Source organism: Pagrus major, chromosome 22 (genome assembly GCF_040436345.1).
Source record: "Pagrus major chromosome 22, Pma_NU_1.0".
NCBI lineage: Eukaryota > Metazoa > Chordata > Actinopteri > Spariformes > Sparidae > Pagrus > Pagrus major.
In genome coordinates, this window is record NC_133236.1 from 20,695,095 (window position 1) to 20,721,012 (window position 25,918).

At 40.7% G+C, this 25,918-nt stretch overlaps 1 protein-coding gene across 4 annotated transcripts in view; it reads left to right on the forward strand.

Annotated features, from left to right (window-relative positions):
* Positions 1-9,739: 9,739 nt before the first annotated feature.
* The window catches only part of kcnk2b (potassium channel, subfamily K, member 2b), a 32,689-nt gene continuing 16,510 nt past the window's right edge, over positions 9,740-25,918 (forward strand). For all 4 annotated transcript variants that reach the window (XM_073493334.1, XM_073493335.1, XM_073493337.1 and 1 more), the window contains exons 1-2: positions 9,740-9,943; positions 23,866-23,983. In XM_073493334.1, the coding sequence (XP_073349435.1) occupies positions 9,755-9,943; positions 23,866-23,983 (307 nt within the window). In that variant the 5' untranslated portion in view covers positions 9,740-9,754. The remainder of the gene's footprint in view (positions 9,944-23,865; positions 23,984-25,918) is intronic.

Sequence of the window (25,918 nt, forward strand, 5' to 3'; positions counted from 1 at the left end):
ATATTTTTTAAAAACCTTTTTCATGCATGCCCATCCTATTTAATTCTATTTCTCAACACTGATTCAACCTCATCTACATCCATTTAGACCTGACAGGAAACTCCTCCCTACCTGTACGTGTGTTTGTGCAGCAGGGAAAGGTAAAAGCAGTCATTTCTAAAAATTGATAGCATTAAGTGTATAACCGTTGACCTCAACCACTTTAACTCGTTCATTTCCTTTGATAGTCTATTATGTGTAAAAGGCTTCCCCTGATGAATACCAATTCAAGACTGTAATTATTGTTGCAGCGCGAGCTGCTTCAAAACTGAATATCCTCCCCTCCTCTCCAGGCTTTTATACTTCAAAGCACCACAGGCACCAGAGTGAGTTCATATTCTGTGTGCATTTAACAAGCCTGGCTGTGTTTGCATTTAGAGGTGCACATCACAGTTTATTTTGCTCAGTTGCTCATGATGATTGATTTTTGCAGGGCTCACTTAAAAGAAGGAGGAGATGAAAGACCTTCATCTAGCGTGTGCTGAATTACTCTTCTGTCATTTATCAAGAAGCAGCGACTGGAACAACCGGACCTGACATTAAACATGCAACAGCATGTGCAACTGTTGCTCAATGAGAGAGAAGCTTGATACCAACATCAGTTATTGTTTCCACACCAGTGCTAATCACTCTGGCAAAAAGGCTGCAGTTAACTGGACTTGTGTATTCATTGGAGCTTTGCCTCCAAAAAGGCGTGAAACAGCCGAATGGCAGATAAAAATGTTGGCATCACACTATTCTGCAAATCATGGATATGTTACATTTGTACGGTTTATACTTATATCAATATTTTTTTTACAATGCATGTCATATAACACTCAGATTACATGCAGTCATGTCAGGAGGAGGAGGGGAAGGGTAGTGGCTCGGCAAGGCAGCTGACAAGCAAGAGACCACTGTTTGAGATGGTGTTGGTGAAACTACTGGATATTTTCACAAGACGTTGGGACATTTTCCAGCCATGTTTGTGGCGACAGAACCAGGTAATCCTCAACATGCCAAGAGAGAGACCACTGTTCGAAATGGCATTCCAACATTTATAAGCCTGACACCACTGGAGATTTATCACAGGATGACGGAACATTTTCCAGCAATGACTGTGGGGACAGAGCCAGGTAAGCCAAAACATGTTGAGTTAGAAACCACTGTTCGAGCTACCGTTTAAACATTTCTAAGCCTGAAACCACTGGATATTTTTAACAGGATGTCAGGACATTTTCCAGCAGGTGTTTGTGGCGACCGAACCAGGTAAGACAGAACATGCCAGGCCAGAGACCACTGTTCAAGCTACAGTTTCAACATCTGTAAGCCTGAAACCACTGAATTTTTTGTAACAATATGATGGGAGATATATCATCTATGTTTGTGGCAACAGAAATGAGTAAGCCAAAACATGATCTTTTTGGCTATAGGGAGTTTTGTGCCTGAACCCAACCAGCACAGCGTTGTCTCGACATAAAACTGAAAAATGTCCGTAGTTGCAGAAATGTACATTGCGGTCATTTTTTCCTGTCGACTGGGTTGTGTACAATTCTCTGTATTCTAAAATGTTTTAAAAAGACTAAGTTTATGGTCTCACTTATGATCCTTACATTCAATAGGCTGGTCTCTACAGCAAGCTTTTCATACTTATTCAGAGTAGATTCCCTTTCCTTTTACAAGATTACACGATGAGTGTCAAATCTTGCATCACCGATTCATTAGCTTTTTTTGAATCAATTTTAGGCCAATACTTGTTTGGTATATACAGTATAATTTGCTCACAGATGACCAAGATCAATCTAAAGGCAATCATTATATGTTCAGTTAAAGCCCCTGCTGTCGAAACAACTGATGATTTATCTCTGCAGTGTGAGAAAACTGCAACCTCAGTAGAAATGATTCAGGTAGATTCAGCAGGATTTGCTGTAAAGATGTAATTTATTTGCCTCACCTTGAACGTTCTGAGCGTTCACAATGCAAGCTTGCAGGCAGGGGTTTGAAATATATAGGGTATGTTTAAACATTAATACACTCATTCAACTTCAAGCACTTTTGTTAGCTGATGTTGCCGATTATTTGTTTTCTGTGCATTTTCCAGCTATTGCCGTTGAAGTGCGGCCAGGAATGTTGCACTATTTTTTGTACGGCTCTGCATTTATAAAAAGGTGGAGGGCTGGATTGAGAATAAAGGCCTTAATATAGCCGACTGATCTCCAACCATCTGTTCTTAAGCTACCATAAACATGTGGTATTCTCTTCTCACCACCTGATGGAAGGACCCTCATTATCCACAGTAATATGGTGCGAAACATTTAAACTGGAGGGCTTATTTTAATAGAGAAATATTCATATGCATTCATAGATTAAGTAAAAGCCACAAAGAAAAGAATTTGAATTCTAATAAACATCAGATTCCAGTAAGAAGCCACTTTCTCTGCACCTTTTTTTCCAAAGGTCACATGTGAACTGTAAAACGGCTCACTACACCATGCAACAATGTCACCGATAATAAGATTACTGTCATATAACAAAAGCCATACGCTCCTGTAACGGGTGCTGTCCTGTTCGAGGGAAACAATTAGGACGAGAGATGCTGAAGCAGGATGTTATGAGGAGACTATTAATGAGATGACAAAGACACAAATGCATTCATTAAGCTGTTACCTAAATACATAAATGTAAGAACGATCACTTCACATAAAGCCAAAGACACATCAGTGTAACTGAATGGGTAAGAACGTTCTGGGACAGCCTCCATCAGGCTTCATCCCTCATTTCTTCAGAGCAATCATGTTGAGTGACTCTAATTCAATTATGCACCTCTACATTATATCCATTTATAAAATGCTTTCAAAGTCAATGGAAATTCAGATCATTTACCGTAACTTACAGCTATGTATGCACATTACACTGCACTCCATTGTGTGTGACCGCACGGTGTTGTAACAGAAGGCAGACAAACTTCAGCTGGCAGGCAATTTAGAGATTAGCCTCCTGTGTCATTATATATCGTATACGACTTGGGCTGTAATAGCTTCTTTAATGGAAGCGGAGGCTTTTGAATAGATTATTTCCTCTTCTGACCTTGATGAGAGGTATAATTGTGTTGTCTGACTGCAAATTCCATCAAAGCTCGGAAGTTATCAAGAGCAAGAAGAAGAAGAAATGGAAAATGCTTTAAACTTGCGATAGATAACTTTTTTTGCTTTCACTTATCATCTTTGACTAAATACTAATTGCACAGTGTAAAGGCTGTGGAGAGATGACGAGTACAGATTGGTTTCTTTAAACCTAGCTTTCACAATGCTGCTCGGTCAGCCACCGGGCTCGCCTCTTCCTAGAAAAATTAAGGTCAAATTCGACACAAGGGACGCGCATCTGCAAATGCGCAACTAAAACAGGAAGAGACGTTGTTTTCCCCGGTCACTATCCCCAGGTGACTTTGGATAACTGGAATAACTGTAGAAACCCTACACTGCAAATGAAAAAGAAGAAGAAGGAGCGTGATAGAAACTGTGATAAAAAGAAAAAGAGAGGACGGAGTTTCGGTGTTGTGTCAAAGTTTGTTACAACTGGGACTTGAGATTCAAAACCGGCGCTCTTTCTGCTAACAACAAAACCTGCTTACTGATTAATACAACCGGATGTTTTACTCTGTCTTGTCGTCGCACTGAGATCGAGGTTTCAACGTCAAATTGGGATTCTTACGTTTGTTTTTTGCTTGTGACAGTAGCCAGGCTGCCAGCGATAGCCATGTTACTGACGCAGGCGCCAGCAGCTATACCACAGGGAAACAATAGACCATAAAGTTATGACACAAGAAAAAAAAATTGCAAAGAGAACATTTCATACTCAGAATTTTCAGCATCTTTATCTGCAGTACTGGTCTCAGGCGGTTTTAAAAAAGACTTGACACTCTGATGCTTGGAGTGCCAAAAAAAAAAGATGAAAACTACACAGCAAAAGTTACAAAACAGCCCCGAGGCCACACTGACAAAGTCAGCAAGATTTGCAGGCTGTCACATTCCCACAACACAGGCATTACTGAATTGTTGTAGTTCTGCTGGCAGAGCAGGACAGCAATGATGGCAGGAAGCCATTTTAAATATATCTCAGCAGCAGAATTCATATTAAATGGATACTGTATATTCACCTCGCATGAGTGCTAATGAATCCTACTCTCCCCTGGCCGAGCTGACCTCTTACCCTTTCGAGAACGTCACGCACAAAGAAAATTCAACCTCAGTGGATTAACAGGAGCTCACAACACTTCTGGCCTACAGTATAAAATAATAAGTACAAACTCAAGCCCTGTTCTGCTTTAGTATTTTCATCTGCTGCTCCCAGACACTTTCCCTTGCTCTCCATGTGGCTGCTCGCACTGTGGCTCTGAGACACACGGCTATCTGGTTATTAATGCAAAATAACCCTGAACGCATGTGGGCTTCCCTGTGTTACATCCGGCTTATTAGATGCTGCTGCCAGAGAATCCATCATGACATGATACGCTGAAATAATCAAGCTGACACCAAAGGCTTTGAAGGACTGCAACCAAGAAGTTTATACACGTATGAAGCCACAGTTTCCACTGCTACACTTAAAGCAGAACCGTAACCATAGCAACATAAGCAAATCCAGCACTCAAACCATTAATCTTCTGAGTCTTTGGCTCTTTGAATGAAATTAAAGCTAATATCGGACAAATTTACAGCATCCACTCGAGCACACATTGGAATGATTAGATGTAATTCAGAAGCTGGAAGGTGAATCAGATGTATGATCAGATCTGAAGATTTGATTATATTTCTAACGTTTGTCCAGGTAAAGAATAAAAGAGGACCAGCAAGGACGGAAGTAAATCGAAGACTTGAAAACAGAAATAATTTAGCATTGTTATGTAACGATTGCATCACATGGCAACATGAAAAGCCCCCGACACTTTGTAATATTTCAGGCAGGAATGCGTTGTCCACCTCTTGAGTGATGGAGGAAACACTCTAACTAATGAGCTCAAACCATCAAACAGACCGGAGCATCTGAGAACACCTTCGCTGTCAACACCTTCACCACCAGCAGAGGATGATGGAAGATGAGAACATGGCTGCCACATATGTTAGACTTCCTATTAATATTAATCTGCTATTGTTTGAGCATGTGAGCGCAGTTTGGACGCTTCACCAGTTCAGACATTTGGAGGCGAGGAGAGGAAGAGATGGGCAGAAAAGGAAAAGAAGAAGAAATATTGGAAAGTGAAAATTGCAGCTGACGATTTGTAGTGGAATGAGCAATTATCTGGACACAATCCACTGGAAGCCTTTTAAGAGTTGGAGCACAATGCATGTGTGAAAAACTGTTTTATGGTTTTATTGCTGTCATTCTGCAGACGACAATATATTTATCTTCCATTTTCTTTGGCAGGAGAGGCTTTTTTTTCTCTTTGCAGACTGAAAAGCCAACAAATTATGAGTTACTCTTACTATAATTTAAGATAAAGACTACTTTTTTGCAGCCCCATTAACACAAAGGGAGGATCTTTCTGAGTGTGTGTTCATGTGTGTGTGAGGGAGCGCCAAAGACAAAACAGCACAGCTGCACAAGTCTCTGTGCAATTCAATTAGCTGTAGTAGCTCATGCAAATCAATATTGTGGACACATTTGCGCACACATACTTTCCTTTTGCACACACACACACACACACACACATCCTCACGAGGGCAGAAAAAGGATCTGAAGTGCAACTGGAAATCAAATTACTGACAGCCCCTGCCAGCCTTGGTTTTGTGTATTCATGGAGTGATCACACCTGCAAGCTAAGTTACATCTGGGACATAAACCATGCGCCGTCACACTAATTCAGATTAATTTAATTAATGCATTGACAGCTGCCCTTCAGGGCATGTACAGCCTGAAGTCTGCTCCTGCTGATAAGGTGGACGGATGTGAGATGTTGCGCTCGTGACTTGGATGACAGGATTAAATCATTGGTCAAGGAAGAAAAGAGCTTTATCTTTTCTCCCTCAAACAGAATGAAAGTGCCCTTGAGGAAGAAACAGAACCAATAACGCACAATAGACCTTAATCACACGATGGTTGTTCTCCTCAGAACGTCACGCTCAGGGTGGGAAACTTGAATGCTGGGATAATGTAATGCTGCTGTGTTCCAGTCCAGGTTGCAAGTTATATAAAGGTGATGAAACAAAGACAAATACAAAAATTAAGTAAAGTACAAACCAAAGAAGCGTGCAGGGAACACTGGTAGGAACACCGGGAACACTGGAGACGCGGGACGGATGTGGGGAAGCAAAACAGGCGAGTGACAAAGAGTGAGGGAACAACACAGACTAAACTAACGAGGGGACGAGGTGCAAGTGGAGACACACTGGGAGCAGGATGGTGCTAACAAGACTGATGTGAGGCAGGTAAGGGGGAACAATCAGACTGGGGAGCTGCTCAGTGGCGTTTTGAAGCTTGATCTTCTGCGTTTTGCGGTCCATAGAGCGTGCACACTAGAGACTTCCGCAGACCAAGCCGCCTAACTTCCAGTTTAGCATCTGGCTAACTTGATTTAATCGTGCCGCTCTTCTAGACTTTGCCAATTTTATTGGACAGAATGGCTCCAGTTATGTCAGTGAAACGAGTCATTTCGTGCATCACGTGACGTTGTAATTACACGGATTGGCCACCATGAAAACTGGGGGCTCGAGGAGCACAGGAACACGAGGGGAACCGAACACTGGGAACACAGGTGAGCAGGAAACACAACACAAAGGATATAATTCCAAAATAAAACAGGAAATCGACAGCCGGAAAACACAAACCATGACAATGTTAGCGTTAGACAACTTCCTAGCTAACATTAGCGTTTGCTTACATCCCCTGTGTTTCACTTATAAGTTTAGACAAATGTCTCCAAGATGTGTGTGTTGATGTGTCTGAATTGGAACAGTGACCTTAGCTGGAATGTGGTTGAATGACAATAGCTGTATGAAACCTATTGTTTTACCTTGAAGTATGGTCTGATGCCTCTCGGGATTAAACTACCTGCTGTCTTTAAAGTTGCTTATAAGCTGTGAAATGATCATTTGTGTGACAGCTGTGTGGTCAGTGTGCTCTTGAACGCCTAAATGTCTGGCTTTGCGCATCTAATCTGTGAGTTTGGAGCACCTTGAATTTTTTTATTCATCCATTATGTGTGGAATGTTGCAGCATGAGGAGCCTGTGGAGTAAAGTAGAGTAAAGTGAAGTGAAGTGAAGTGCAGCAGCTCCCCTCTCTCCCTCTCCCTCTCCGTCTGTCTCTAGAGCAGGAGCGCACACACAGTCCACAGCAGCGCAGCGCGTCCAGAGTCACACCGGTGGAGGAGAGCATCCTCTGACCCGCACGATCCAAACCTCTGCGTTTCCCCTTCTAGGAGAGCACCACACTGGGCACAATGTCTCCAAACACCCGCACGGATTTCACGGAGGCGATGCGCTCCTTTTACGCTCCGTCTTAGCGCGTCTTGCGGCGGGAACGCGATGTCCTGGATGTATTTTCTCCGGAGATTGTGAAGTGGAAGGGGAAGCGCAGCTCGCAGGAACCATGTGGAGAGCGGCCACGTCCCTCGGTGGGAGCACCGGAGGCAGACGGACACAATAAGAGGGATACAGTATCTTTTTTTTTTTAAATTATTGTTGTTGCTTTTGGACAAAGAGATCCGTCGATGAGGAAACAAAGAGAGACGAGATGGTAGAGAAGTAAGTGCGTTAAAGTTCATCTTGATGATGAAAAGATGACAAATATTTTTGCATGACTTGTTAAGTGTGCACCTTCAGAGAGAGATGATGGACAGTTGAGTTGGAGGAAAAAACATTTTTGTTTCTTAACAGTGAATTCCTCCTGTGTCACAATAATATTCCTGCTTCAGCTTATCTGTAGATTTTATTATAAATGTACAATTTTTTTTTGCATGTGAGGGTGAGAAATTATCCAAACCCACAGAAATTAATAAAATGCACATGCAGTTAAAAAAAATATATTGTGAAAAAACTAAACTGATAAATATTAATGGGTTGATTTGACATGTTTCAGCTCAATATTGAGAGAGTGATCCTTCCCATAAGTTGTTTACCGTGCAATATGAGGAGCTCATGGGCTGGTTATGTAATTGCATCTACTGTAGCAAGCTGTTTGGGAGACGGGATTGTGACAAAGAGCGTTTAATTTTTAATGAGCTCCCATTCAGTCCTTTTGTGTTGTGGGACCTAAAGGCAACAGAAATCATCAATATTTTCCTTTCCATTTGTCAGAGCCTGTTCTGCTGTTACCCTTTATAATAGAATAAATAACCCCTGCATGTGTTATTCAGTAGGTTGTGATTATTTAATTAATTTCTCAATCTCAATATTCCTAATTAGCTCCAGCTCAGAGGAGGAGGCTGAGATGTGGAAGTACATGTGTTTAAGTGCAGGTATAACTGTAAATGTTGGTGTTGGAGAATGACAGGTGGTGTTAAACATGTTGCAGATGGTGCATTCAATGAAAAAGTGCTCTACCTGCTCCAGATCATAATACTGTGGGTTGTGGAGAGACGCGGTTCCACTGGTTTTCCTTTTGGAGGAGTGCCATGACAGAAATTAGCCTCACAGTGAGGACACAGAAGCAGGTTCATTCAGTTCGACTTACTGTATTTTAAAGGCGTGGAAAGAATAAATGTTGTTATAAAGAATATTTTTGCAGGTAGATCTGCGCTGGAACACTTTAATGCTCATGACTTACTGACAATAGTGGAGATATTGATATAGCCATAAATAATTAACGTCCAGTGCTCAGCTGACTTTCTTCAGATGGTTATTGCCTCACAGTTTATTTGAGTTCATCAGTCTCTTATATAGAGCTGAAAAAGTTATTGAATTAATCAGTCAGTCACTTTTTTGCCATCAAGTTATTGTTTGAGTCATTTTTAAAGGGCCGATTTGTAAGAAATATGTCAAAATAATGAAATTGCTAGAATTTTAATTTGAAAGATTCAAAATATGAACTGGAATCAACAACCGAATGAAAAGAAGCAACCGTCCTGACGTTACATCAAAGACGTTGATGTACTGCGTTGCAGAGATGTCTGCAAGTTAGCATGCTAACCAGTTAGCTCCAGCCTGCCCTGCCCCTTACCACGATAGTTTAATAGCCTCCATTGTTGCTTAAAAGCAGCGAGTTTGCTACTTCGTCTAATAAGTAAACAAAATAAACTCGCTAGATGTCAAGAAAGGAGGTATTTTTATGACTTTTTTCCTTGCTAAACAGAAAAAGACACCTGTTGTCAAGTTTAGTCAGGCTGAGCTCTGTTGGCCGTGGTGACTCCCAAAGGTGCGGTGCGGGCAAACTCCCATCAGCTCATAGGGCCACTTAGCTCCATGGTTAAATTAGCTAATGGCAGGTTAGTTTCTCCAGCCAAAGACAGGATTTGACTGCTCAGGATGCATTCACTACTGGCAGGACCAAACTGATTTGGGAAAAAAACACAGTGATGTGACAAATGAGTAAGACCAACATGAGTCTACCCAGGCTGAGTCTCTTCTATTGGCAATAAACTGATCCACATTAATCCCTTCCATCCTCACAGTGGCCGCACCTGACCTTCTTGACCCGAAGTCTGCCGCCCACAACTCCAAACCACGCCTGTCCTTCTCAGCCAAACCGGTGGTGCTGAACACCCCAATCGATGATGATGATGACTGTGACACCCGCACCACTGTCATGAGGTGGAAAACCGTGTCCGCCATCTTCTTCTTGGTGGTGCTCTACCTCATTATTGGGGCGACAGTGTTCAAAGCGCTGGAGCAGCCGCATGAGAGTTACCAGAAGTTAGTCATTCTCGAACAAAAGTTGAACTTCTTGACCATGCACGCCTGCGTGAACTCGTCTGAGCTGGAGGATTTGGTCAAGGTAGGAGGAAGCATCAACCTCGTATTATTCAAATCTTTTCTAAAACATCTCACACTGTGTGTTTCTGTAAACACGGAGGGAAGAAGAGAGAATAATCCATACTGAGGTCAACACTGTGAATATGGCAGCCTTGCCTTGTTTAACATTGGGTCTTGAGGATTGTAGCTAGTTGTAGACACAATGACTATGAATACTGCCAGAGCGATGAGCTTCAGCCTGTTGAGCAACTAAAGAACTAGTTTGTTTGAACACATTTATTCTGTGGCCTTTGGAGGCTCTGTTATAGCTACATATTTCAGAGACCATTTCCAAAAGTAACTTTTGTATATATTTTTTTCCTTTTGTGTTGAGGAGTTACAAATATGTCCAATTCCAAATGTGCACAGAACAACTTTTTCTTAAAGTTTCTGAAGGACTTGAAGAACACAAACAAACCAAGAAGAAGGCTGACATGATTACATTCAGATTATGAAATCTGCAATCATTTCCAGTGATTTTAGTTATTTAGAGCAAAGTCCAGTCCAGAGGGGTCCACCAAGACCAAGCCTTGTTGTCATACTTTAATAAATCCTTCAAAATTGTCCCCAGTTTATGTCTCAGCCACTCCGCCACCCCATCACTTGTTTCTGCACTATGTAGCTTCAGTGAGAGGGTAGAATCACAGCGTTTCATACATGTCATCGCTCAAGATGCCAATTTCTACATAATGTTGCTTTAAGCCTAACCAAATGGAACCACAGTGCTGTCACATCATGAAATACATCATGTATGTAGTCCTGATGATCGGGGATCAGATCAGTCAATGCTCCAATGCGTCGTTGTAAAGGGCAGTGCAAAACAGTATGTTCTGAAAGTTTTAATTTGGAGGAGTTTACCAAAGTTTCCTGCCCCAGAGATCTACACTAACATTATCCTACACACATTTTATACAAAATACCATGGGGCACTATATGAAATATTCCAGGAAACCATCAAGGAAGCCTGAGGGGTTTTATCTCCATAAAGCACTGGTCCTCAGATGTCAAACATATCTAGAATGCTTTACTTCCGATGCTTCCTGTAGCCAGAGTGAAGTGTGCCGTTGTATTGAAGGAAGAAAAACAAAATAAATAAATACATAGTAAAAATTGTTTTGGACTCAGTCGAGGCAAATAATATTCAAAGATGAATAACAGTCACTTCCTGTAAAGGCTCTGGTTAAAGGTCCCTGTGCTTTCTACTGCTGGAAATAAAATCCCATCTCAAAATTATTATTCTTTTTAAATAAATCGATAAAGCTGACTAAATGAAATTGACCATTTAATAATTTCCAGTCACGCAAATGTCAAATAAAATGATCTATAAATGTCAGTATTGAGTGAGTGTTCTTCTCATAAAGGACATCCCACTGACTTCACGACTCTTCTTTTATGGATTACTGGATCTCACATCTCCTACGGTTGATGAAAAGCATTTCCTCTTGGAGAATCTAGCTAGCATATTGGACTTCTCTATGGTGATTACTTCTATAATGTGTAAGAACTGAAAGGTCTTTTTAAATCCCAGGGGACACACACATATTTATCATTATTTATAATGTGCCAGATTTAGCCATACAGGCTAATATTAAACTGCAGTCCAGTGAATTTGTGTACCACTGATACATTTTGTCCTCTTTAGATTAGATAAGATCAGAGAGTCTTTATTGTCCCCGTGGGGCAATTTGGTTTGCAACAGTAGTCAACACATCCAGTACACATCATCCTAAAACTCTGATTCTGACATTTACAGTCAAGCTTGGATGTCAGATTGTTTTTTTTCTTTTTGCTCGTTCCAAAACGTTCTCACTGTACACACAGCAGGGCAGAACTGCTGCAGTTCCTTCGATAACGAGACAGGTGCCTCGTTATCAGCAGCCTGGTCAGTGAAAAAAAAAAAAAAACAGGAAAAGTCCACTTCAGGATGTGGTTCAGTGAGTCACACACAGGACTTTCTTTCAGGAGACTGTGGTTTGTCAACAGTGTCAACACTGAATCGTTTTTTAAGTTATATGTATGTAATGTTAGGTAAATTTGATTACGCAAATGACGTTACTGGATGTTATTTTAACACAAAGCAGTTTGTTTTCAGTTTTGGTGCCTAAACCTAACCAGACACGACCGTTTGACAACATTCGTAACAATCTACAAGTCATAATAAGTCATGCTATGTGAAATGTTTATGAGCAAGCTTTATTTTGAAAGTCTAAGTCAATGTTGCATGTAGTTTTTATGGGTTAGGGTTAGTGTCAACATTGAATTGTTTTTAAGTTAAGTGTTGTTTAAGTCAGTGTAGATGCAGAAATTACGCTACGTAAGTGATGTGACTGAATATTGTTTCAACACAAAGCTGTGATTTTGATGCATAAAACCGAACCAAACTGCGACCATTTGTCATCATCCATAACGATCCAGAAGCCATCTGTCTTTTATGTCTTTTATGAAAACTGACTTCTGAGGGGGAAGACGTGTGTGATAGTTTCAGGCTTCAAGCCACTGACCAAGCTGTTGTATTTAAAGAGTTGGTTGTGAGAACGTGTTGTCATTATCAACTAAATCGTCTCATTAAAACTCTTTCTGTTCGGTGAGACAGACCTTGTTAAAGCAAACACCTTTTCTCATAATAATGAAGAGACTTGAAGTATAGACTATATTTAGTTATATGAGTGTAGGCGTGGTTACCTTATATAGCATCTGGGTTCGTAAGATCACATTAGGATCCATCTTGCCAGGCTTCAGGCAATGCAGTGAGGCTATGTAGCTGAATTACAAGCTTTAGACGAATCAGCGTCCTATGATGAGCTACTACAGGCATGGTTTTACTGCAACTACCAGTGGGATAAATGTGCTGTCGGACTTGTATTGGAAAACGTTTTTTTTAAATTCACATGAATGTCCCCTCAAGTCGGAACAACAACTCAAAAAAAGTCTGAGAAAATGTTGCTACACGAGATTCCGAGTTGACGTCACATGGCGCTAAATCATGGTGGACGAAAAGTAAGCTTTGGGTTAATAGTAAGACACTTTGACCAAAGTCATGCATTGAATAGTCATTGTATCGATTCCTTTGCGCTTCCTTGTCACTCAAATTCTGAAAACAGCTGTCAACGCTCCGAGCAATAAAATGCAAAACAATCCCACATTCCAACATGACGCACATGAACACACAGGAATCGAAGGAACGACTTCCCAAATCCCCCTTCCCAGATGTCCCTTCAATACACCCTTTAGGACTAAAACCACACGATGATTGTGCCGTCGTTAGCCGGTACAGCAAAACATTGGATTTCCATTAAGTGGGATTTTGCTCTCCTTCCAGTAGAGCCACTTTAATTACACTGACATTGAAGATGTTGCATTATTCCTTATGGCAGAGCATCAGCCCACAGTGTAGTCTCATGATAAAAAAAAAGACCTGACTGTAACAAGCAAGCGTTCTTGTTTTAATACCTTCTGGCAATTATGAGGAAACTTTCTGGATATAACGAGATGCTGTGTGACTGACTTCTTCTCACTGTTGCATCTCTGGGCTGCAGCATGAATGACAAACTTGCTAGGAATTCAAATGTAGTTCATGCATATTTAACATTATCCATAATCAAATGTAAATATTCAAGGATATTTCCAGAGGTGTGGATTACGTATCATGTATTATTTCTAAATGATCTATCAACTTTTCCATCTTCTGAGTTTGATGTTAGAGATATATTAGCTTGAGGAAGCAAGTGCAATATTTAGTTGTAGGTCAGGCTGTTGATTAAATATGTGTAATTCGATTTTCAGTCTTTTTTTCAAGCTGTTGTGGAACTGAAAGCTCTTTTACCATTTTACCTCAGGAATTGTTGTCCTCCGTGGCACTTAGTAATACTCACAGTATAGACTCTCACCGTATTAAACTGACCTGAGCCGACAAAGATTTATTAGGCCTACTGAATAATGCTCAGTGCCCATCTACTTTATGTAAATCAAACCGTTTTCGATTAAAATGGGCCGGTAACAGATGGCGGATCATTTGGCTCTGAGATGCTGAGCTAATGCTCAAAGATGGTGTTGATGCTTCTGTCATGACATCATTATCCATCAGATTGACTGATCTCCTGTCAGGAGTCGACTTAATGAAGGTGGAGCCCCTCGACAACGGAAGGCAAGGGGGGCCTTATTCATGATACCATAATTATACGCATATAGTGATTACAACAACGAGGCTGCTTTCCCCTTGGAAGCCCATTAGTTGGCATAACGCAGTCACCATAGTTGCTACTGTTGCTTTCACCAGTGGCGAAATAATGAAAACAGCAAACAGTAGCAGCAGTTCATCCTCCAATCAAGATGGTATCTTTGTTTACTGCACCACTTTGCAGCCACACTAGCACCTTAGTGGATGGACTGCCATAAAAATCTTTGAATTTCTCCATTTTAATGGTCTGTAATAGGTGCAGCAGCCTCATGACTGTGATGGCCCCCTGAGGTCAAATTTTTCACTCTTCCTGGTGAATGGCACAACGTATACTGCTGCAGATCACTCAACTTTAGTTGTACCAAATGTTTAGCATTAATTAGCTAATATTATCTTGCTATTACACAAAACTAAGTTGGTGAAAATTGTAAATAACGTACCTGCTAAACCCTTATATGTTAGCTTTCCCATTCTGAGCATGTTAGCATGTTAACATCAGTATTTAGTTCTAAGTCGACACATCCTCATACCTTAACGACTGAATAGGTCGATTGCCAATTGGTTCCTAAAACTTCATACGTCACCATTCCTCAAAACAACATGACCATTGCAGTTTATACGCAACAGGCATACCAGACATTGTTTGTACACTTGCAGTTTGGTTTAGTTTGGTTTAGACAAGGAAACTACTTGTTTAGGTTAGGGAAAACATTGTGGTTCGGCTACAAAGAACGATGTTACTTGTGTAACTTCAGTTAAGAAAGTACCTCTGCTGTGTAGTACATAACTTTAGTTATGTACTTTAATGCACTTTAATGTATGTATGTAACTCACTGCAAACTTTCGTTTTAACGCTACACAAACACCGGTCTCCTGGGTGAAAGTCCCGTGCTTGTTTGACCCAACCCTCCGTCCTCGACCTTCTCCCTTTGCGGACTTGTCGCTCTTTATGCTACTTTGCCTGACATCCTCCTTTGCTGTTGTAACAATTACAACGGCCAGGCTGCAAAGGGAACTGAATTAATATATTGACTCAAGATTGTAAGATCATTAAAACTGGGCGATTTGCCTGTGGAAGGCATTCAAGAGCACTTTACTATTTCCTAATGCTATCAGGCTAATTGTGAGCCGGTAAGCCCACTTCTGTATATACCAACACAAATCTTCAAACATATCCTCTAAGTCAGCAGTGTGACCAAACAGCTTTTGCCCACCATCCATCAGAAAGCAGCCCTATGAGCTCAGCATCCTTTCAAGCCTCTCTTTCTCTTCTGATGATTTATTGATAAACAGCTTCAATACAGGTGTCCCCCCACACTCACTTTTACTTAATTATGTACACACACACACACACATCCACCTCTGTACGCCCCCACTGATCAAAAGCCAGTCAGCAGAGCATTGAGGAGAGACGTGCTCTCAAAGGGAGTAATTAAAAAAGTGAGGGATGTCAAAAAAACTCAGATGATTCAATCTCTCCTGGCTGTTTGCCTCAGTGTGGAGACAGTGGCAGTGTGGTCTTCACATTATCCTGTCTCATCATTTCCCATGGCCATTGTGAGTATGCATGCAGCCGAGTGCCAGTGAAATTATTACGGCTGCCTTGGCGGGGAAACAAAGAGGCTGCATGAGCCAAGCCTGTCTGATTGTGTCATTGTTAAATGATGATGAGGCACAATTAATGTAGGGCTTTAGGATTTTATCTTTGAAGCCTCTGCTTTGTTGTATTTGGAAATGATTAACCATAGGATACATGTAAACGCTTAACTATTAGTGTGTTGACCTGTCGACAACATAATATTTTGATTTGTTTTGTCATTTGGTTGACTTTTTTTTTACTCAGAAGCGAGTGGCTTCTGTCAAATTTGCCACTCAAGTTCAATCGACATTGTTTTTGAAGTTTTGTGTTTTTTGCTTCGTGTGCAATGTGCTGAAAGAAGCTAAAATGTTACATAGAGCTGAAGGGATCTGCAGAGTAGGATGATTATTCCTCACAAACAACACCTTTCACACTGAGCTAGAAATAGGCTCCTCCAGACTGCACGTAAGGAGACATGCTTGGACATGTTTGTGTATGTGTTTTTTTAATACCTGTTTAGATTGGTAGCATAACACACGTGTCAACTTGGAAATGGTGTCATGTTTAGCAAACCACAATGTTGAGAAAGAAGAACGTAGAAGAAACCAGAACATGGAAATCAGCTTCACCCCAGTAAAACTGTGAATAAATCACTACATGCATGAAAGAAGTTGGATTCCTCAGATCTATTCATCGACAGTATTAAGTTCCTTGAAGAGAAGTTTATTTTTTCTCTGCTCTGCGAGCCCGGTGTCAGTACTATGCTGGAATATACACCCAAACTCTGAAAGAAAAGCACAAATAAAACTTTCTAAGGATGATGTTGGGTCATTCAATCACTATGGTTGACACAGGTCCGCCCTGGGCAGCTGTGGCTCAGGAGGTTGAGCGGTCATTCATCAATCTGAGGTTTGGTGGTTCGATCCCTGTCCACTTCAGACCACATGTCAAAGTGTCCTTGAATAAAATACTCAACCCCAGATGCTCCCAGTGGCTCTGCCCTTGGTTTGTGAGTGCTTATGAATGAATGAGCCTCTTCTGCCAGTGTACGAATAAATCTATATGTATGAATATAGATAGGTGACTTGAGTTGTAAAGCACTTTGAGCAGTAGAAAAGCACTATACAAATACAGTCCATTTACCATTTACCTATGCCTTGTTGAGATTTAGGAGATGTGAGAGTCGGCTCTTACTTTTACATCCATCTCAACAGAATAATAAATCCTGCTTTAAGCTGCACATGGTGCTTTGAACTGCTGTAAATATAAAAATATTTTCCCACTTCAGCAAATTGGTATTCATCCATGCAGGTAGTTTTGAATTTCTTTGTCCAATTTTCATCGGAAATACTTTACACCACAGAAATAGTCCCCATGAAAAACTATTGACAATGAGGTCTTTTGAATTTTTAAGCACCATAAACAAAAATTAGAGGGTAGAAGATATCTCCAAACCTAGGTGAATAAAAATCTCTGCATGTTTCCTCGAGGTCTCAAAGCTTTTCTCTTTTATTTGTCTCTGTAATGATTCTCTATCTTCAAAAACCACTTGGGCCAAGACACATTTTTTCTTCCTGCAGTGAACAGACAGAGGCAATTTAGGATTTCACTTTCCAGCTTTCAGAGGAACAGACCACAGACCCTATAGTTGCTGCTGGATACCTGTCAAGATATCCATTCTTGCCGGTCTTGCAAACTTTCCCACTAGATTGAGTTTCTTTTTAGACCCTCTGAGCTACTTTATTTCAAAAACTGACTAGCGACTTGTTCAGACCATCAGATTATTTCCTGTTTTATTTTGTAGTTCATATCCTCTTGTGCCATTTACCATTTACCTATGCCTTGTTGAGATTTAGGACATGTGCGAGTCGGCTCTTACTTTTACATCCACCTCTACAGAATAATAAATCCTGCTTTAAGCTGCACATGGTGCTTCGATCTGTTGTATATATAAAAATATTTTCCCACTTCAGCCAACTGGCATTCATCCATGCAGGTAGTTTTGATTATCTTTGTCCAATTTTCATTTGAAATACTTAACACAAAAGAAATAGTCACCATGATGTCATTTTGATTTTTTTAAGCGCCATAAACAAAAATTAGAGGGTAGAGGATATCTCAAAACCTAGGTGAATAAAACTCTCTGTATGGGTAGATCCTAGAGCCTGACCAAATTTGATTTTTGGTACTGATATCAGGGAGTAAAACATATCGATATATTGGCTAATACACACACATTTTTTGTGCAATGATCCCCAAAATGTGGTTATCGAAAACTGACAAAGACATGTGACATAGGCCGTGTGTTTTAGAGTTCAGCAAAACACTTTATTGTCTACAGTGACACCAGCGCATAATCATCTAAGCTCTGAAAAATAAGTTGACATATCGGCATATATCCGACAACATATACACTGATACTGATATATTTGCGATCAGGCAATATCGGCAGTTAGTAACGGCCATCCGATATATCGGTCAGGCTCTAGTAGAGGTAGGGTCACACAAAATGTTGCTATTGGACAATTCTGGATTATGTTTAATACCAACATTTTCATCAGTTCTCACTTTCTTCAATATCTGCGCATGCCCACTAGGTTAGGGAAAGATCATGGTTATGGTTTATAAAAAGATGAAGGTTAGTTTCAGGTCTGTTACTGGATGCACCACACCCTTTCATTCCACATCATTGTATGATGAGCGCACTATTTCCTGCAGTAGCACTTAATGGCTGGTTGGCAAGTGTTGCGGTGCAGAATCATCAAATATGAATGTAATTCCCAGGATACCTTGGCTGAGGAGTTGGGAAAATAGGCTTTTTTGTAATTTGAGTCAACCAACCCTTTAAGCTGCTGTTTGTGTCTGTCAGCTTGTGTGGTTAAGTCATACACAGTTCCTTGTAGGCTACATGAGAACATTGTTAACTGCCATCAGCCCATATCTCTCCACCTTCTGACCAATCGTGTCATGTTGACACATGCGTCTTTACATGAGTGCTGTTTCCGATCCATTATTCATCAATTTCAGCTCTTACACACCTGACCTTTATCACACTCGACAGTCGTAGGTTAATAAAAGCTCTCTGTTTCACGAAGGATGACGAATCATTGCAGTGACCCCAAACTGTGTGAGTGCATGTATAGATTGAGCATAAACTGACGAGTGCGAGTTCAAGAGAACTGAGTTACATTATTGTAACATTACTATTCTGTTCCTGAAGGTTTATCGGTTTTAAACAAATAATGGAGATCATTAAAAAGAGCTACTGCCTCACTAGTACAATTCTTTAATTCATTAAGCTGCCCTGCAGAAACATTGGATTATTTTTACTGCTCCGGATTGGAAACCCACATATACATAAGGGAATTAAAGCTTTAGTCCAGCAAAGTATCCTTCTGCTATTTATTAGTGTCGGCTCTGTCGCAGTGCCAGCTGTTCCCTCGAGGTCTCAAAGCTTTTCTCTTTCATTTGTCTCTGTAATGATTCTCTATCTTCAGAAACCACTTGGGCCAAGAAACATTTATTTCTTCCTGCAGTGAACAGACAAGAGTCAATTTAGGATTTCACTTTCCAGCTTTCAGGGGAACAGACCACAGACCCTATAGTTGCTGCTGGATACCTGTTCAAGATATACATTCTTGCCGGTCTTGCAAACTTTCCCACTAGATTGAGCTTCTTTATGAACCCTCTGAGCTACTTTATTTCAAAAACTGACTTGTGACTTTTTCAGACCATCAGAGAAAAGGTCAGAATTATATTCAAATATAGTATATTGTAAATTATTCCCATGAATGCTGGTCAGATTGATTGTAGTCCACAGCTATTCTGACGTGTGTCATGGTTTGGGTTTTTGGTCAGGTTATTTCCTGTTTTATTTTGTAGTTCATATTCTCTTGGGTCATATTTCATTTTCTGCTTCCTCTCTTTGTCTGTTTTCTCCTCACCTGTGTTCCATCAGTCAATCACTCCCTGTGTATTTAAGCCTGTGTTTTCTCCCCACTCCTCATTGGTTCGTTTTTTTCCTGAGTTTTGACTGCTTTGTTTGTTGGACTGCCTTTGTTGCGTACCTTTTGTATTTTTTTGTATTGGACCATCAGCCTCATTAAAGCTCGCTTTTGTTTTAAGCTGCATTCGGGTCCTCACCATTTTGTTACTGACGACGTGCAGGGCAGGCAGGAGGACGCCACTCGCCATTTAGTTATAGTGCGTTAGATGGTTTTGTTGATATGCCCGTTCTGAAGTTTTCTCTGGATTGGAACTTTTTTCAAAGCACGAGAAAGTCGTGCACTACATTATAAGTGCCATAGCTCTCATGCCATTAAAATTTTTTTAGGATTTATCTATTTAATCTAATTCAGCAAAGTTGTACAATGCTTTGATTTCTAGTATAATAAAGAATATGACATCAGTCAAGATTTATTGGATTGTCACGAAACACTTCACCATTCCCTCCCTCCTTTCACTTGTAACACCCACATGGGCCTCACTGCAGTCTCTGAACGAGAGAGCTGCACGAGCTGCACGAGCCTCACTGGGTGGCAGACATAACAGTGTTGTTTGAAACTTCAACTTCTGTGACTTAATTTATAAGTCGACCTATTACATTATCTTATATCTATAAAAACTAATTTCACGTACCCAGTCTTCTCTCACTACTTCGTAAAATTTCTCACGATTGTTACTCCTGCTTCCCTCATGTCTTATTCTAGAGTATACACTTAAAAGTGTAGGAAGGAATAGGAGTCACATCCTGAAGCCCTGTATGGGTAATAATTTAACGCCAAGGCTTTACTGTCTTTTCTACAAGGCAGATTTTGATGCCAAGTTGAGTGACATAAACATGTGCATGTCTACTAGAAAGCATTTTGAAATGTCCAAGCCTTACAATCCCACAAAGCAATCCAAGAAAATTGATTCCTCCGAGCAGGCTGAGGCAATCATTGCCACTGCTATTGCTCAACGCTGCTCAATCCTGACGTGTGACCACATCAGCGAGGCATGCAAAGCTGCTTTTGCAAATGCTGCTGCGGCCTCATATTTCCGAATGCAAGTGGAGTTGGAGGGTGAGAATGTCAGGTCGGTGGCCAATGACATGAGCTGTTTTGGCTTTCCTTGAGAAATGTGCCCACAAAAGACCGAATCCTCCGGGCATCTGTGATGAGAGGGGTGTACATTGTGGAAGACCAATTTCTGATCGAGGAGAGTGGCCTCAGAAATCATCTGCTGTGTTTTTCACAGTGAGTTCTGCTTCCAGGTTGAGTATATGCTAAGAGAAACTTACAACTGGTTCCCTTTGCAGATCACAAAGGCTGCTGTTGCCAAATGTTAGCGGTCAAAAGAGCCTGCTCTGTCTCGAATCCTGGGTCAATTTGAAGAGCTGAAATTACACTTCAGTCTCACGCATTTAAGGCCAAGGTAGCAGAACTGAGCCTCTCTGCTGAAAATGAGAGCAGTGTGCGAATGAGATGTGTGGGCAACCATATCGTTGGCAAATGAGCTGAAGGCAAGCCTCCCTGATAACATGGAGACATTAAAGCATATGTCTCTCTTTAATGTGAGGGAGACACTGAGGCAGAGCTTGGCAGACATATTCATAATTACCAGCCTTTTGGGATACTACCCTTTCACCATTGTGGAGGAACGGCTAGCACAATGGCGTACTGGGATGAGATCCGGAGGTACAGAGATGCAGCTGACCTAAACCCATTTGAGGAATTGGCTACTCCTGCAGTCTCCTGTCCTCTCCATCACACACTCAAACGCTTGAGTGGAGAGGCTATTCAGTAAGTGTGGTGAAAACCAAACCCCTGAACCATATGTCCCTGCAGACCATCAGCTCTGGTGTGAATGTTAGTTATGAGCTAAGGCTGGCTGGGCATACATGTTGTGAGCTTACGCTTTCAGACAAAGTGCTGCAACTGTGGATCCATTTACAAGTTCTGCACCTAAACTCACATTCAGGAACTTGACGATGATGACAAAGTCCATATCTAATACGAGCAGATTTTCATTCTTGTAAATAGATAGGCTACTGATTTATAAATAGTTTTGTATTAATAGATAAATATATCGTGTAAGGTAATAAATACTTTTTATAAATCATACATAATAATATTTCTCAGATTTTTTTTTAATATTGCTTTTGTATAAGTTCATTGGAGGTTCTCTCTTTGGATTAGGGCATTCTTATAGCCTGTAAATAGTTCATTTGATCTTGTAATTTAAATAGTAAGTGCCATTTAGTGACTTTTCAGCTTTGGAGCTAGTGCTACCAGCTAGCCAATGAGCTAGCACTGTGCTAGAATTAAGTAGGCAACACTGGTGGTAGCTTGGTAAGTATGCAGTTAAGAAAGATAACAGGGGAATCTTGTTAGTCTGCTTAAAATTTTTGGTAAAGATTGAATCAATGGGTTCTTGATTTTACACAGGTATGAAAAAGCAGACTTCTCTTCAGTTTTGAAGAAATGCACACCACCTTATCAAGCGGAGAAATCAAAAGCTTGTTTCTTTGCAGTTGCTTTAATATCGGACAATTCCTCTGTGGTGCTTAAGCTCAGATGTTACTCCTCACTTCTATGTTTAGTTGACTGTGGGTGTGAGAAGTTGTGCAGCGGTGTTTTTTCCTCCAGCTGGTGGCTTCATTCGCCTCATATCTCCGGTCATGGGAGCGCAACCCTGAATAGGAAAACATCTTGCTGTCCTGTTTCCTGTACAACCGGCTGTTTAAAGGGCTTCTCACCCTCAGCTGAGACTCATGTCACACTGAAAGTCACCGGGGAAAGACTAATCAGCACAATATTCAACCAGCTGGTATCACATCACAGCAACAATCCCCCACTTGGTACCAATCAAAATCAGCTTAACTTTTTTAAAAACATGATTTAAATGATCAACAAAATGCTTCAAAATGTTTTAAAAGAGGGAAAATGAATAGATGAGTGCTCTGCTGGTATCAGATTTTACCGTCAGTGTCACACATTTACAGGAGAAGAGAACACTGTGGAGAAAACACTGATCAGGCATGCCAAAATGCCGAAAATACACATTTTTCCTCGCACTTGTAGTGCTATTTATCCATTTCGATTGTTTTGGTGTGAGTTGTTGGGTTTTGAAGATATCGGGTGTGGAGATGTCTGCCTTCTCTCAGATGTGATGAAACTAGATACATTTCCAAAAATACAAAAATACATTTGAAAAACTCAACAGCAATGTCTCTCTTCATAAATCATAACCCAGACTTTGTTGTGAGCAGTTTCAAGTAGGAACTATTTTCTTTCTATGTACCACTGCACAGAAAGAAACGTGCATCTACTCATTGACAAGAGGCAAGCTAACTAAGCTAGTTAACGTTACGGCTCAGTCAAAGAGGACGCCATTAGTGTTTACATCCCGTGCCATTACAAGATTTTGGGGTGAACTGTCCCTTTAAACTCTAATGAGTTCTACATGTAATATAGAAATACAAATTAACCATTGGCAGCTGCATTTGGTGTTTCCTTTTATTCTGGTAACAGATACACTTTTTTGTTTTGCTGCAGTATGGGCAATAAAGCCACCTTGGATTGCTTTATGTACAGCAGTTTCCATGTAGCCTTGATCCCCGTGCATGCATTTTGCTGGCATGGTGCGGCACTCAGCAAGACCGCCCTCATACATTTTAAAATGTGTTAAAATGTTCGATCCAGGCTGAGCTCCCTGAAGGCTGGATGTACAGTTTCTGAACACATTTCATGCTTCGGAGAGCATTGTGTTATCTGATGCATATTGTATTACATCCTATACTGTAGATGGCAATAGTGCGTGTGCTAAAGTTGTGGGTGCTTAATGATGTGTAAATAATGAATGATTTGTAAATAAATCTTTCAGGAGCGCCTCATTTTAACCAATAGGAATTAAACTATGACAGGCTTTGCTCTTTTAAAATATAAACCCTTCTCGTACATTTTATGGAGGTGACAGATGCACCTCACAGCTCTTAATTGGTTTTGGTTGGATGTTTATCTTGGCTGTCATCTGTCCCCCGCAGAAAATTGATTAACACCACTAATTTTCATATGTTCCTCAGCCCACCTCATACCACACTCCCACTGGGAGACGGTGCATCATGCATAACTTTTCCTTTCTCTGTTTTTTTCTCTTCCCCCTCCAGCAAGTGGTTTCAGCAGTCCGAGCAGGTGTGAACCCTTCAGGAAACTCAACCAATCAGACGAGCCTCTGGGACATCAGTTCCTCTTTTTTCTTTGCCGGGACTGTTATCACCACTATCGGTAGGTGGTTTTTCACACTTCAAATACTCCCTCTTCATTCTTTTGTCCTTGTAGAGGCTTCTGGCAATACTTCACACTCGGTGCACAAAATGAAAATGCATACAAAATGTTCAGACATAAACTGAAAAACTTTTCAAGATTAGAAATCATCTATGATTGAATGTCCGAAAGTGCGCAGTCCATTTATTTTTCTTCATTATTCTTCACATTCTAAAACTACTGAGGCACAGTGCAATTTTTATGACCAATTTAGCATGAAATTGCACATGCCAACCAAAAAACTGCATTGGCTGCTTTTACAGGTTGTGCTTCATTGCAACAGGATTGCGTATAGATCGTTGGCTGGACTCACTTGCACCCAAAGTTTGCATTAACCTTTTCACTTGCTTTTCAGTTTCACAAAACAGAGCAGAACAAAATCTGCGGTCAAAACAATAGAAATTAGCTCTGTAAGCTAGGAAATTACTCAAACTGCAAGCGGGTACACCGGGATCCTAAACCTGAATGTGTACCACCCTGGGACAAAAACTTTGCTGAATAGAGCTTGGCAGGTTTCATAGTTATTTGTTTGAATGTTTGGACAGGCTCTTGCCACAGTCTTGGACCATAAAAGCTACACTGAAATTATTCTCAGTAAATAAATCCTCAAGGTTAGGTACTCTCTGCAGCACACTTAATAAGATAAGAGATAAGATATAACTTAATTAATCCAGAAGGTAATTATTATGCCAATTCTTCCATTAATTCACAACAACAGACATTAACTGCAACTTAGCCTACAAAAAAATTATAATAGCAAGTTACAATATTCAGAATCATTAAGTTAATGAGCGTCTGGTGGAGTTAATGGGTTATATCTCAATCTGTCTGGGTACATCTACTGACTTTCAGTGCATATGAGTCAATGTTAAAGCGGCTTTTTGCATTTTGGAAATGTGGAAGCTCGTTGGTTTGGATGGTGGCCTATGTGGTTGGTTGGTTGGTTGGTTGTTAGCAGGATTGGTTGGTTGGTTGGTTGGTTGTCAGCAGGATTGGGTGGTTGGTTGTCAGCAGGATTGGGTGGTTGGTTGTCAGGATTGGTTGGTTGGTTGTCAGCAGGATTGGGTGGTTGGTTGTCAGGATTGGGTGGTTGGTTGTCAGCAGGATTGGGTGGTTGGTTGGTTGGTTGGTTGGTTGGTTGGTTGGTTGTCAGCAGGATTGGTTGCTTGGTTGCTTGGTTGCTTGGGTGTCAGCAAGATTGGTTGGTTGGTTGGTTGAAAAAACCTATGAAAAATAATCAGGCACATTTAGATGGCTGGTATCTATGAGTGAGTATAATTTGATACCGATTCAAATAAAAATCAATAAATATCAAATTAAATAAATATATTTAATTTGATATTGGATTAAGCTTGATTGAATTAAAGGGGACTGTTGGGCCTTGGCACTGTAGGCATGCACTCTACTGAGTGCCATTCTAGTTTATGGTGGGAGTGTTCATTTGCATAAGTAGTTCAAATGTGGTATTTTACTTACTGTATGATCTTCAATTACTTATGATAATGTCTTGATTTATATTGCATGAATATGTTGCTATGTTTAGACATTGGAAACATGAATTACAATAAGAATATGACTTTCAAGGCCTGTTCTGATTTGCTCTGAGCTACTGTGTGTAACCGTGGCGCTGTCATCCTGTCGCACTTTCATACAGCCTGAGACTCTGGCACGCTTCCCTTTTCCATCATGTTTTTTACATGACGCTCGATAGCTCTTTCTCTGTGTCACCTCCAGCTGTAAGAACAAACTAATCAGGAAAATGGAACAGCTCACACACACACACACACACACACACACACAGCTCATCTAGCTCTTCCAAGTGGACCTTGACAGATCGGTGCTTCTGTTCAGTGGGCTGTTAGGCTCTGTTTCACCTCTCTCGCATCCTGTTAGAGC